The sequence below is a fragment of the Cheilinus undulatus genome, linkage group 7 (assembly GCF_018320785.1).
Source record: "Cheilinus undulatus linkage group 7, ASM1832078v1, whole genome shotgun sequence".
In the NCBI taxonomy this organism is placed as follows: domain Eukaryota; kingdom Metazoa; phylum Chordata; class Actinopteri; order Labriformes; family Labridae; genus Cheilinus; species Cheilinus undulatus.
The window spans coordinates 36,131,490-36,145,820 of NC_054871.1; the positions used below are offsets into that span (position 1 = coordinate 36,131,490).

The following is a 14,331-nucleotide window of genomic DNA, read 5'->3' on the forward strand; positions in this document are numbered from 1 at the left end:
AATCGTTGTGCAATATTTGGGGGGAAAAAATCTCAATCATTTTATTTTCCCAAATTGTTCAGCCCTAATTTCCTTACACTTGCATATAGAGCTTCCAATTTTCATGTCCAGAATTAATAACATGGAGTGGAATTTTGTATTGCACTGATTTTTATGTCTTTGAAAAACAGAATTCTGAGTAGGAAACTTTGAAAATAGATGCAACTTTACTTGAATCAATTGCTAAACAGGTATGATTACCTAGGAAATTTATCAGCCACCCTCACATCCACTGATCAGATCAGTGTAATTTGATTTAAGATTAATAATTATGGACTTTTCCAGCTTTGAGAGACTATGAAAATTGCTGCAAAAGAGGTGAGAGTAACAACATAGTATTACAAACAGTAGTTTGTACTCATACAAGCAACATTATTATTGAACTACCACATGGACAACCTTAGAATCGAAGGACATTACCATTAGTCATGGTTGAGCCCTTGTACTACAGCTAACCAGTGTTTCAAATCACTGATACGGTCATGGATGAAAGTATTGGCACCCCTGGAATCTTTCCAGAAAATACACCATTTATCCCAGAAATTGTTGCAATTACAAATGTTTTTGGTATACATGTGTTTATTGCCTTTATGTGCATTGGAACAACAAAAAAAAATCAAAGAAAAAAGACAAAATTGACATAATTTTACACAAAACTCAAAAAAATGGGCCGGACAAAATTATTGGCACCCTTTTAAAACTGTGGGTAAATCATTTTATTTCAAGCATGTGATGCTCATTTAAACTCACCTGTGGTAGTAACAGGTGCTGGCAATCTAGAAATCACACCTGAAGCCAGTTAGAATGTATAAAAGTTGACTCAACCTTTGTGTTGTGTGCCTGTGTGTGTCACACCAAGCATGGAGAAGAGAAAGAAGAGCCGAGAATTGTCTGAGGACTTAGGAAGCACAATTGTGGAAAAGTATGAACAGTCTCAAGGTTTCAAGGCCATTTCCAAAGATCCTGAAATTCCTTTGTCCACTGTGCGTAATATAATCAAGAAGTTTACAACCATAGAACTGTGGCTAATCTCCCTGGACATGGACGGAAGAGAAAAATGGACAAAAGAATGCAATGCAGAATAATTGGAATGGTGGATAAACATCCTCAGTCAACTTCCACACAAATTCAGGCTGTCCTGCAGACTCAGGGAGCAAAAGTGTCAGCTCGGACCATACGTCGTAATTTAAATGAGATGAAGCGCTATGGCAGGAGACCGAGCAGAACCCCACTGCTGACAAAGAGACATAAAAAAGCCAGACTGGAGTTTGCAAAAATGTACCTGAGTAAGCCTCAATCCTTCTGGAAGAACATTTTGTGGACAGATGAGACTAAGGTAGAGCTGTAGAGCTGAAAAGCACGTCATTCTGCTGTTTACATAAAACAGAATGAGGCCTACAAAGAAAAGAACACAGTGCCTACAGTCAAACATGGTGGAGGATGTTTTGGTCTTGTTTTGCTGCCTCTGGCACCGGGTGCCTTGACTGTGTGCAAGGAATCATGAAATCTGGAGACTATCAAAAGATTTTGGGCTGCAATGTAGGGCCTAGTGTCAGAAAGCTGGGCCTGCATCAGAGGTCATGGGTGTTCCAGCAGGACAATGACCCCAAACGTACCTGAAAAAGCACCAAGAAATGGTTGGAGACAAAGCGCTGGAGAGTTCTGAAGTGGCCAGCAATGAGTCCAGATCTAAATCCCATTGAACACCTATGAAGAGATCTTAAAATTGCTGTTGCAAGAAGCACCCTTCAAATCTGACAAATCTGGAGCAGTTTGCAAAAGAAGAGTGGTCCAAAATTCCAGTTGAGAGGTGTAAGAAGCTTGTAGATGGTTATAGGAAGCGATTGGTTTCAGTTGTTTTTTTCCAGGGTGTGCAACCAAAGATTAAGTTGGGGGTGCCAATAATTTTGTCCAGCCCATTTTTTGAGTTTTGTGTCAAATTATGCCAGTTTTGTCTTTTCTCTTCAGATTTTTTGTGTTGTTCCAACACACATAAAGGAAATGAACATGTGTATATCAAAAACATTTGTAACTGCAACAGTTTCTGGGATAAGTGGTCTATTTTCTGGAAAAATTTCAGGGGTGCCAATACTTTCGTCCATGACTGTAACTGAGTGAGCATTTACTTCACAAAAGTTGAATGGGACTCTCATGTATCTAAAACTTACCATATCTTATGAAGACCTAAGTTGGAAGTTTATGCTTCATGCTGGTGTAGTGCCACCTTGTTAGATTATTTCAAAATTGGGCATAAAGAAAGCTTCTGAGACCTGACAAGAACAAATATGATTTCCAAAAAAAATCTTGGAGGAAAATTTTATCAAACCCAAATGGAGAGAAGAACAAACATAAGCAGCATTATTACCAGGATTTAAAGTTTTATTTCTGTGTTGGACTTGAGATTAATGTTGCCCTCATTCAAGCTCTAGTTCAAGCATTTAACATGGACTTGACACATGACTACTGTTCACCCTGACAATTTCATTAACAGTCTTGTTTTGGGATTGGTCGCCATTATATTTGATTTGCCTTATTTAGTCCTTGTGTTGATTTTTTTTAAAATAATGTTGAAGTACTAATCAGCCCATTTTGTTTTACTTCTGTAGGCTCTTGTCTGGGAAATGCCATGTATTCTAGCTGGAGATGAGAATGAAACCCAGTCGCAGTTTCCTCCTGGGCTTGTGCTCCATGCTGGCCTTGGGTTTCCTCTACTACTCTTCAGGGAGGATCAGTTTACGAGGCTGGAATCACAAATCATGTGCGTATGCCTCTGATAAGTGGGCAGTAATTTATATAATAATGTAAAGAATCGTTTTTGTGGACTAACTTGACCAGTGTCAGCTACGTCAACAGTTAAAGATTATATTACCTCTGTAACACATGCCACTGACACAGGCCACCTCTCTAACACAAGAAGTAAATTCAGATGGGATGGTTTCAACAGAGCAGAATTTATGAGCTGTCTATCACAGAGATAACAGGAACATCCAAGTAAAAATGGATTATGTATTCATAACTTCAACTCACAAAGTACAAATTTTAACTATAAAGTTTAGGCACTGTGAGCTTTATACAGCTTATACAGTACAGTTTTGGGTACTAAAAACATTACAGTTTGTGAAAGAACATTACTCATTCGATGTTAACATATTTTAGTGGAGAACCCTCCCCTTTACACCACCACCAGGACAGTCTACAACAATACATCTTTAGGTAGTTTTGATGCGGCCAGCTCAATAATGCTGTTTTTTGGGATGTGAAGGGCAAGAAATTCTTCATTCTTCATCACAGAAAGCAAAAATTGGTGCTTATCGGCTAACTTCAGCTTATTAAAATTACCCAATGATAATATCCGGATAACTGTCTGTTGTCACTTTCAGGCAGTAATGTTTGCAAAGGTAGACATATTTTGCTCAAATTCACATAATATTTTAGGACAGATTAGGAGAAGTCTGTTTGATTCTGCTGTATTTTGCCTCCTAAAAGGGACAGCAGAGCATCTAATAGTATGAATTCTTTTGCCATTACTTTCGCTCCTGTCAGGGCTTCCTTTCTCTGATTGGGTCTAATAGCTTCTTAGCAGATGACATCACACATCAGTACACCTCTTGGGGGGGGGGGGCAAGAAGTGAATTCTGCATAGAGAAATGCTACCAAAAGGCTATGTTTTCAGCTGTTTATGATTATGCTAAGCTTTCATAGTGTAAAAATATGTATATTCTTGACTTTTAAGCTACTTTTGTGTCCTTGAAGTAGGAATATTCAGGCAAAAAAAGTTTCAAAAAAGTCACGGAGAAATGGCAGCAGGCAGGAATCAAAAAAGCCTCCGTCTAAAGCCTGGTTAATCTGTTAAATCTGGTAAAAATCACTGTTTTGGTAAGTACAGGGATCGTATTTATTGTATGTAGAATTTTTCTAATGATAATTGCAGCGTAGAGGTCCATTTAGTGCTGTTTAAGTACACACTTTCTTTTGTTCCCATTCTTTCCTAATGCCTGTCCTCCACTCTCTGACCCCCAAGGGCATTCAGTATCAACCAAACAACATATAGAGATAGAACCCAGGCTTGTCTTCTCACTGGTTTATGCATCCTGTCAAAAAACACCTCTCTTCCATTTGAATAATAAAACTTATGAAAAGGTGTGGGTGGCAGCCAGAACAATGAGTTCTCTGTAGTGTACAGCAGTAGAAAGCCTTTTTTGTTTGCCAAATTGGGCAGTCCAATAAGTGTGTGATGCCACATGAAAAGTATAAGTTCTGGAGCTGAGCAATATCACTTTAAATCATTACCACAGTTAGCTTTTCTTAAAACTCAGTAACTAATGATCTGCACCTATGGGAATTAGAAATGGGACTTCTTATTTCCACTGTTTCTGTAAACTGTATCATATTTAACTAAAAAGACTTAATTACCTCCGCCAAGGAGGTTATGTGATCAGCAGGGTTTGTTAGTTTGTTTGTTAGCAACATAACTCAAAATTAAGGACGAATTTTGATGAAATCTTGAGGAAATGTCAGAAATGGCATAAGGAAGAACTGATAAGATTTTGGGAGTGATCCGGATCACTGTCTGGATCCAGGAATTTTTTAAAGGATTCTTTACTATTGGCCGATGGGGCTAATGGCAGAGGTCTGCACTCTCCGAGTGCTTCTCTTGTTTGATCTGCTACTTAATTACTGCATTGTACTCTTATTACAAGTTTAAGACTTGCTGTAGATGTTTCAAAATAAAGCACTCTGATATGGTGAACTTAAGAAGACACTTAGCTGATTTTTGTAACTCAAACTTCAAAACTGAACAAAAACTTAAGGATATTATCTTCCCTCATCAGTGTTTAAATATGTGAAAATAAATGAATTTTATAGGACTGGGAAAAAAATATGAGCAAGTATTTAAATGTACTAACTTTAGTTGAAGGTTTTCATTTATGCATAGCTCTTGTAGTATAGTGTTTTGTCATGCCTACTGTAGTTCTTTCTGCTGATATGAAATTTAATCTGCATAGGCTATCTTAATATCCACATCTTTTTGTTTTCTTATATTTTCATTAAAGACTAAAGAGGGAAAACTCTCAAAGAAAAAAAAGTCTTCATCAGCAGAATAAAGCTGCTCCATGTAACTTTTTACCAGATGGGGGAGCCAGTCCATTGTGAATCCAGAGCGTTTCATAGGTACATCCAGGTGTCTTCTTTTGTGCTTTCAAAATTGAAAATCATTGGATACTTGTACTGGCTTATTGCTGATGCCAAGCAGCATGACCAGTGTAGTCATTCCTTTATGTTTCGAATAATGGAAAGTGAGAAGTTCAAGCAATCATGATGTCAGGATTATGATCATTTAAAGAGTTAGTCAAATGAATAACACATCATAAATACTTGAAACAATATACAGTATATAACAAGAAATTGAAATCAAGGCCTTATATGTACATTATGTTCATTTTTTAACCCACCCTCACCTACATACCTGATCTATTATCTAATAATATTCAAGCAAGAAAACTCCTTTTTAAAATAATTCTAAATAAATATCAATTTTCTTTGTTTTTCTTTTTTTAGGGAAAAACTTGTTTAGACAGAGAAAATTACCTTTTTGCCTCAGGCACATCACCATTTGTTAGCAATTTAGGTGATGGTTGGATTGGATGTCTGGTTTGCTTTTAAAGATGAAGGCTTCACTGGAGGTTCATAGGAGTGTTGGTAGAATTAGGGCTGGCAGACTGCTCAGTCTCCGCTAACCTGAGTCTGGACCTGATTAGAAAATGATGTGTTAAGTAAAGCCAAGCAAATGCTTATTTGATACACTTGAGCTTTTCCTGACTCTATAAACTTCTGGCGGTCAGACACCAAAATGTGCCAAAACATTTAGTAGTAGATTTATCTGTTCAAACCAACCTTGTAACAGCTTGTACTGACTGTGTTAGCTGCATGGCTTATTGTTTATCAGTCAGTGGTGCCATTATGGTCATGGATATGTCTTAATGTACTTCAAACTGAGTCATTAACTAATGTTTTCATTGTTAGATTACAAAAATAAACAACTGTCAAATATTCATATTTTTCAAATGATTAAATGGAATTTACTGCAAGAAGCTATGTTTTCTTTACCAGATTGCTGGCTCAGGAAGGTTTAAAGGTGTTCAGTCTCTACACTAAGTATCAGTTGCTATCCAGAACATTTTTCAATTCTGTAAATAAAGAGAAAGATTGTGTGAATAAATTCATCATCTGGGTACAATCTTCTGTAAAACTAAGCTCTCTTTACATGTGGTTTCTATTTTGCTGTCAGTGTCTAATGATAAATATGGTAGAAGACCCATTATGTTCTAGGTATAACATCTTTATCAGTTTTTTTTTATTATAGCAGACTTGAAAATAAGGAAGAGTTTAAAAGGTGGCCCTAGGCCAAAACCGGTGCCATGACATGTGGATGAGTCCCCCATGCACCGTGAACTGTTAAAGCAGTGCAGGGGCAGTGATGCTAAATGATGCTGTGTGTGGAAAGAATGGGTTTTACTTTACATAATACATCTCACCAAGTGCTTTTTGTTTAGGATATTGACTTGAGGTTTTTGATCTCTGAGACCAGTTGAATAGATATCAAACTGTATGACTTTTCTCACTCTCCCACTGCTATCAAATGTTGTTACAGCAAAGTAAAAAGTTTGAAATGCAAACGAATATCTTTCATTACATACACTCATAAATCAGTTGACCAAACAGATGGAACAGTGAGAAAAAAATCAGATTTCCATATCCTACCCCTTCAAAAAATGAAAGAATACTTAATCACTTAGAAGTCAGATGATTTACAACAAAAATATTCTGTTTCTTCGCAGAGAACTTATCAGATAACACCATTTATCAATTCAGTGATCTAAAATACACTGCCAATCATGGTGACATCAAATGAATTAATAACTGGGTTAAAATCTACTCAAAATTCTTTGACATCTTTCTCCCATTGAGGACATAAAATGTTGCTTTTCTTCCACTCTCTGATTAAAATGTTGTTAGGCTTTCAAGGTCAGGCCCCTTGCCAAATGGTGTTGTACTAGACAATTCTGCAGTTCATAAACATTTGTTATTGAGGCTCGTCATTCATCTTTTCTTTCTTACTCTAGTGTATGACAAACAAGGGTTCCTTGTGAAGCTGGATGGAAGTCTGTGAGTATGTTTTATTGTTCACATTATTCTAAGAGTTTAGAAGCTACTTTTTTGGTTGACTTGGAGTTTATTATCTCAGTGAAACAATAATAGGTTTATGTGACAACAATGGTGATCCCCCTCCCCATTTTGCTATATATATTGCTTTTGTGTTTGTAAATCCTTAAAAATGCTTCATTTTCCCATTGTATATAGGCCCTTGGAGCTGGTATACAAATACGGCAATCTCAGTGAAGGAGCCTGCAAGCCTGGTTTTGCCGCTGCAAAGATGTCTGCCATTTATCCAAAGTAAGAATACTTATATTTTCTGCATCTATACATGTAAAATGAGCTTGTAGCTTAATAAGACAGTCATGTCTGTTAGATGTTTTTCGTCATTGTGGCCCTGATGAAACAATGACTGCAAACTGTTTCAATCCTAAGTCCATACATGCTATCTTTGTGATTTGTTCTCTTCTGGAGTGTGGTCATATTTTGGTTTTATCACTGAGTCAGTTTACTAGATGTACCAGCAAATCTGTGGCTCTAGCAATGTAAGAAAAGGTTACAGATTTAGTCTGTGGTGTGGTGTAATTACTGAATGCCAACATTATTTTTGTCTGATTGTTCAAAGCAGCATTTACAATGCAGAAGTTGATTTATATATATATATATATATACGTGTTTGAGTCTACTCAAGAAATCTGTCATGAACATTTTTAACATGTTGAACAATACACTTGACACACGGTGGAGCAAGGTTTAAATTTTACCAGCTTAAAAAGTATTTTTGCTAAAAAACAAGAACAGTTTGTTTTTTTCAATAGGTATTTTTGTATTACTAAAACTAGGATAAAAGTCTCAGAATTTAAATTTCAGTAAAATGTCTTTACAAGGTTTCTACGGATTCTCAAAATGTCTTAAAAAGTCTTATATTGGACTCCTGAAATTTAAGGCTGCAAAAAGTCTTAATTTTACCAGTGAGAGGTCTTAAATTTTAAACAAAACATGTCTTTATCCAGCACATCTAAACATAGCCTGTGTCTGCCTTAGCCCTGCCCCCTCAGTTTGGGTGGGGTCAGAGAGAAGTCTTCAGTGTTAGAGAGATATTAGTGAAATAATTTTTAGAAAGAAGAAGTGTCTTCACCCACACAGACAAACTCATTGTTTAAAGACTGCCCCACAAATCAGTGGAAAAACAGTAGCAGCAATGTGACAGCTGTAAAGTAAGGAATTATAATTAGAATCACCTCAGCACACCTGCTAAAAATACTTAATGATTGATACCAGTTTACAGTTTATTGATAGAACAGAGGCAGGAATAGCTACAGCAAAGCAGCAGCTAATGAGGATCCTAATAAACTAAACTAAACTAATACGCCGTAATTGATCAAACTTGGGTGTTTATGACCAAAAAAACTTCTTTGTCTTATACTGTTTAACATTTCATAAACAGAAAATTAAATCAGATTATTCAGTCTTGGTCTGGTATACTGGTTTAAGAAATCTCACAGGCCTTTCATTTTTCAGCAAGAAAAAATTGTAAGAAGTCCAGTCCAGGTCTTAAAAAGTCTTAAATTTGATGTTTAAAAGTATGAAGCAAACCTGTCGTAAAACTTAGGATTCAGGGCAGTTACTGAAGTCACTCTAAAGCACCGTGAAGGATGGGTAGGAGGTAAGGGTCTGTGTGATTGAAGTGCCTTTTCCTCTTTGGGCCTCCGTACAGCTTGTTCTCCCTCACTGTCTGATGCCTCGCTTCTCCTCTCTGTACTGCCGCACTGTTGGTGTAGCAACCCTGTACAGTTAAAGGAGCAACACTGCAATTTCAATCCAACTTGTTAATCCCACTGAAGCTTTGGTTGGCAAGTTAAAAGTCATAGAAGGGCTTTAATCAGGCAATTGGTCCAAAATGTGATAATCCTACTGGCAAGCATAAGCTATGAAAGTCTGTTTTAACATTTACATGTACGGTAGTATATTTGGGAGCTGCAAAATTCTGTTAAATTAGTTTAATCACTAGCAGGCACAGCCTTACATATGCTACTTGTCCTTAAATGTATAACTTCATTGAACAAAGTGGCCATGATTCAAAATATTCCTTTACCAGGGTTACACTTTATATTTAGGTTATGGCAGTCCTGTGCTTATCTTCAGATGTACCAAAGAAAGGCTGCAGTGACAACCGCACTTATTTGATTTCATGCCGAGGATATTTGTTGCATATCTGTCCCCACTCATTAACATAAAAGTAATTTTGAAGCACAACACGTTTTTTATCACACTGTATGTAAGTTGAAATATTTTGTAATGTCTTCACCAACACTGTAAGGGGCTGATGTGCACAAACTACATGCTGACAGTCTTGACCATCGATCTTGACAGTCTTTGTCTCCAATCTTGACAAATCAAGTATTCTCAGTAGAGCAGCCATGTTTTATAGAAATCGCTTTGAGCTCGGAGTGGCATGTAGAGGGAAGATCCCATTTCTGTTTCTGCATTATTTAAAAGGAAAGTAGTTCCCACACTGAGAGAGCTCTCCACTAGTTATGTTTTTAGAAAGATGTATAAAATGAGTCAGAGGATGCAATGGTCTGAATGGGCCCATGTGTTGTGAAAATCTATTTATGTCCTCCTCTGCTCTGCTGTTGTCCCAGTGCGTGAGAAAACCTCAGGCCAATTCACTTACCCACTTACTCATCGCCACAGACACGCAACCCTGGAACCCACCAGGGCCTTGAGACAGCATCATTAATGAAGTGCGCTCTCAGGGTCCAGATTGTAACCTGTTAGAATAACACAGGAGGGTTTCCTCTGAGGGAAAGAGTGGTGAAATGCCCCGGGCATGCTTGACCCATTTACTCCGCTGTCTTTACTCAGTTGGTTTCTCTGCTGCAGCTTACAGCAGGTGCCACAAAGCTAATGACCGTGTACTTCAAAACTGACTGTGATTGGGGGATTTCATTCACCCAGCCTCATCAAAACTCAGAAGTTACCCAGGCAATGCTCTGTGTACACTGCCAAAGGTAACAAAATAGTTCATTAATATGTATTAATTTAGTAACACGGGACACATCTGATCTTATCAGCAGAGAAGGTCAACCAGGTAGCAGCCACACATCCTACTAAATGATAAAATCTTTTTCTTTATTTAACTAAACTATAGAGTGGGCAATTAGTATAGTTGTTAAGAAGGATCGGGATCAATAAACAGTATTAGTATGGATATTATACTATTAGGTGGCAGTGTATATTAGTGATTGCCTCATGTTACAGGCATGATTGCCTGACACTGTAGGGATATCATCTGGCCCATCCACATGAAATCATTCCTGTAACACTGACTGCAAGGGTTACCAACAACAAAGTGTGAGGCAAGCCTGCATATAATAGCAAATTTTTCTTTAAAAACATGTTTTTTACTCTGCTACTTTTACTCCCATCTACATTTGAATCAGCTTGAAATGAGGATATGCACTTCGCATTTCCATTAGTCTGTTCCGTCAGACTTGCATTTTGCTCCTCAAGCAAATTTTAATCACAGGACCATCCTGCCAGTAAGGTGTACTTCCTCTGTGTCATTTGTATTCAAGCTGGATAATTACCTTAACACACAAGAAGACACTTACTGTACGAAATTGAGGTAAAAAGGCAGGATGCATCATTAGTAGCTGATTTCTTGAGTGTGTTTTAGTGTTTTCCGGAACATTTTTCTTTCAGTTTTTTTGTACACCTTCCAGCATGTGCTAATTAGCAGCTGTTTTGTTTAACCAAATCCCAGCTAATTTGTGGTTCATTATGTGATACTACACATGAAAGAACCGTGCTGAAGCTGCAGGGCTGACTCGGTTAAGGAAACATTTTTTTTTTTCTTCAAAGATTCAGTTCTACAGGAAATCTTTATTTATGTGAGTGTTAACTTTTGAAGGTTTAACTTTTCCTAACTGATATCAGACCGCACAAGTTATTTTTGATACAACCTTTAAAGGAGAAACTGTTAACTGTTGTTGACATGACATAATTCATTTTCCTTATTTATTTCATTGAGTTTTTTCAGTATTTGTGAATGTGGTTGCTCACTGAAATGCAATTTTTTTAATATCCAAGGATATATTTTTTATTTTTTTATGAGTTGATGACCATTTTCTGATTTTATGTCAACAAGAGTGTCATATGGGATATCTCGGTGGTCAGTTAACCATCTTGGGTCACCGGCTACGTCACCTTTTAATTTTTATTTCAAGTTATGAATAAATTTTATTTGTCATCACTTAACAGGATCTTGGGAAATTGCATTTGCAAATACATTAATCCATGTCCAGTTGGGATTAATTGTGTTACCATTCATTAGGCTTTACTCCCCAAAGTGCTGACAGATGTTAAAACTAAATAGAGCATAACTCCTTTAATGCTCTGAAGAAATTGATTTAGCAGCATGCACTTAAGTGTAATTTTGTTTGCATGCAATCTTGAGCATGTCTTCACCATAAATGCACTTCATATGGCAACCAGCCTTTAGACAATGTTTGTTTTAAGTAAATCATTATCATATAAAATTGTTTGTCAAAGTACATACACTGCTGTGAAAAAGTATTTGCCCCCTTTCTGATTCCTGATGTTTTTGCACATCTATCACACCTAAATGTTTCGGATCATCAAACCAATTTTTATATTTCACAAAGACAACTCAAGTAAATAAAAAACACAGTGCCTGAATGATTTTTTATTTTTTTTAAAGGGGGAAAAAAAATCCAAACCTATCTGGCCCTGTGTGAAAAAGTAATTGCCCACCCTGAACCTAATTACTGGTTTTGCCTCCCTTGGCAGCAATAACTGAAATCAAGTGTTTATGATAACTGGTGATGAGTCCTTTGCATTGCTCTGGAGGAATTTTGGCCCACTCTTCTTCGCAGAATTGTTTTAACTCATGTTTGCCTTCAGGATTTTCTGGTAGACAGCAGAATTCATTGTTCCATCAATCACAGCAAGTCGTCCAGGTCCTGAAGCAGCAAAGCAGCCCCAGCCCATCACACTGCCACCACCATGTTTGACTGTTGACATGATGTTCTTTTTATCAAATGCTGTGTTATTTTTATGCCAGATGTAACTGCCGCACACCTTCCAAAAAGTTCAACTTTTGTCTTGTCAGTCCACAGAACATTTCTTCAAGTCTTGGGGATCATCAAGATGTTTCTTGGCAAATGTGAGACGAGCCTTTGTGTTCTTTTTGTCAGCAGTGGTTTTGGCCTTGGAACTCTCCCATGGGTGCCATTTTTGCCCAGTGTCTTTCTTAGGGTTGAGTCATGAACACTGAGCTTAACTGAGGCCAGTGGTTCTGGGTTCTTTTGTTGCCTCCTGGGTAAGTCATCGTTGCACTCTTGGAGTAAATTTGGTCGGCAGACCACTCCTGGGAAGGTTCACCACTATTCCCAGTTTTTTCCATTTGTGGATAATGGCTCTGACCGTGGTTCACTGGAGTCCCAAAGCCTTGGAAATGTCTTTGTAACCTTTTCCAGACTGATAGTTTTCAATCACTTTGTTTCTCGTTAGTTCTTGAATTTCTTTGGATCATGGCATGATGTATTTCATTTTTGAGATTGTGTAGCCTACTTCACTTTGTCTAACAGTTTCTATTTAAGTGATTTCTTTATTCAACAAATCTGGCAGTAATCAGGCCTGGGTGTAGCCAGTGAAATTGAACACAGCTTTCCAAAAACTGTGGTTAATCACAGTTAACTCATGATTTAACAAGGGGGCAATTACTTTTTTAACAGGGCCAGATAGGTTTGGATTTTTTTCCCCCTTAAAAAAAAATAAAAAATCATTCAGACACTGTGTTTTTTATTTACTTGAGTTGTCTTTGTGAAATATAAAAATTGGTTTGATGACCCGAAACATTTAAGTGTGATAGATATGCAAAAACATCAGGAATCAGAAAGGGGGCAAATACTTTTTCACGGCACTGTACACCTGATCCCATCTTTATTATAAAGCAGTGGTTCCCAGCCTTTCTTTCTAGGAGACCCCTCATTTGAGCTGAGTCCCCTTGGCTTTCTTAATTTACTCAAGAAATTTAAGTCAATTTATATTATCCCAACTACCACCTTGAGTGGCCTTAAACAAGGCATGCAAAATTCTGTTCTCCTGAGGTTTTTCAGGGGCTAGTATATCAGGACTGTCTGAACAGTCCTGTTGATCCTACTGGTCTCTGAGTTTGTTTTGGGTTTTGGTGGAGGTATGTTCAGACAGACTGGATTAGCTGGAAACATGATGCTCTAAATCCTCTTAAGTCTTCCCCCATTAATCAGTGCATCTAGATCAGGGCCATATGGGTCCAGGACAGATAACACATTGATAATAAACCAGGTCTTCATTCTCTCTTGTTGAAACTTGCTTTATTTTATATCAACAGGTTTACCAAACTGGAGCCCATGTTCCTTGATCCAAATTACAAGCGGTATGACAAGATCGGTGATTATCCACCTCCATTTGGTGTAAAATCACAAGGTATGATAACACATTTTCCAAAAGCAGAAGTTGGGGATTCAAGATAAAACAGTGAAGAAAGTTATGTGATTTTTGTTAGCAGCATTTCTTTTCATAACCCAAGCAGGTTGCAGCATTAACGAGCTACACCTGATTAAATTTGCCACCAAGGGTTGATGGTTCTGGTGGGAAGTTGGAAGATTTTGGCAATTTATGTTAATAAAACCTTAAAGACTTGATCCAAGTGTACTAGTTTTTTGTAGAATCTGTCTGTTCTTGCTTGTTGTCTGTCCTGTATAGCATGGAAACATGATGGCGTACGAGGGGCTGCAGACAGATTCCAAAACACAAATTACATCATGTAGCATTTTACATGTTGTAAACAAGTTGAGGAGTAACCAAAAAAATCATTGTAGTCGTTCTAGTTGGCAGTCTTTTTTGGTATTTTAAAGCCCTGTACTGACTTGTCAAAAGCCAAAGCCGGATCAGTCAGAGCTGATAACATGTCCTCGTCCAGAACAAAGACATAACTCTGGTATAGCCTCTTGTTCACAGTCGACTCTTGTCAGAAAAGGAACATCAAGTTTAAAAATGCTCTTCCCTCAGCTGGCAATTTCTGTATGCACCCTTTCCACCTGTAGAGTTTCTTATACTGTACAGTGT

General features: G+C 37.5%; 1 protein-coding gene across 1 annotated transcript in view; it reads left to right on the top strand.

Moving 5' to 3' along the window:
* The window catches only part of st3gal3a (ST3 beta-galactoside alpha-2,3-sialyltransferase 3a), a 35,459-nt gene that overhangs the window by 2,270 nt on the left and 18,858 nt on the right, over nucleotides 1-14,331 (top strand). Inside the window, exons 2-5 of the mRNA XM_041790898.1 lie at nucleotides 2,646-2,797; nucleotides 7,164-7,206; nucleotides 7,402-7,494; nucleotides 13,595-13,689. Coding sequence (XP_041646832.1) covers nucleotides 2,683-2,797; nucleotides 7,164-7,206; nucleotides 7,402-7,494; nucleotides 13,595-13,689 — 346 coding nt within the window. The 5' untranslated portion in view covers nucleotides 2,646-2,682. The remainder of the gene's footprint in view (nucleotides 1-2,645; nucleotides 2,798-7,163; nucleotides 7,207-7,401; nucleotides 7,495-13,594; nucleotides 13,690-14,331) is intronic.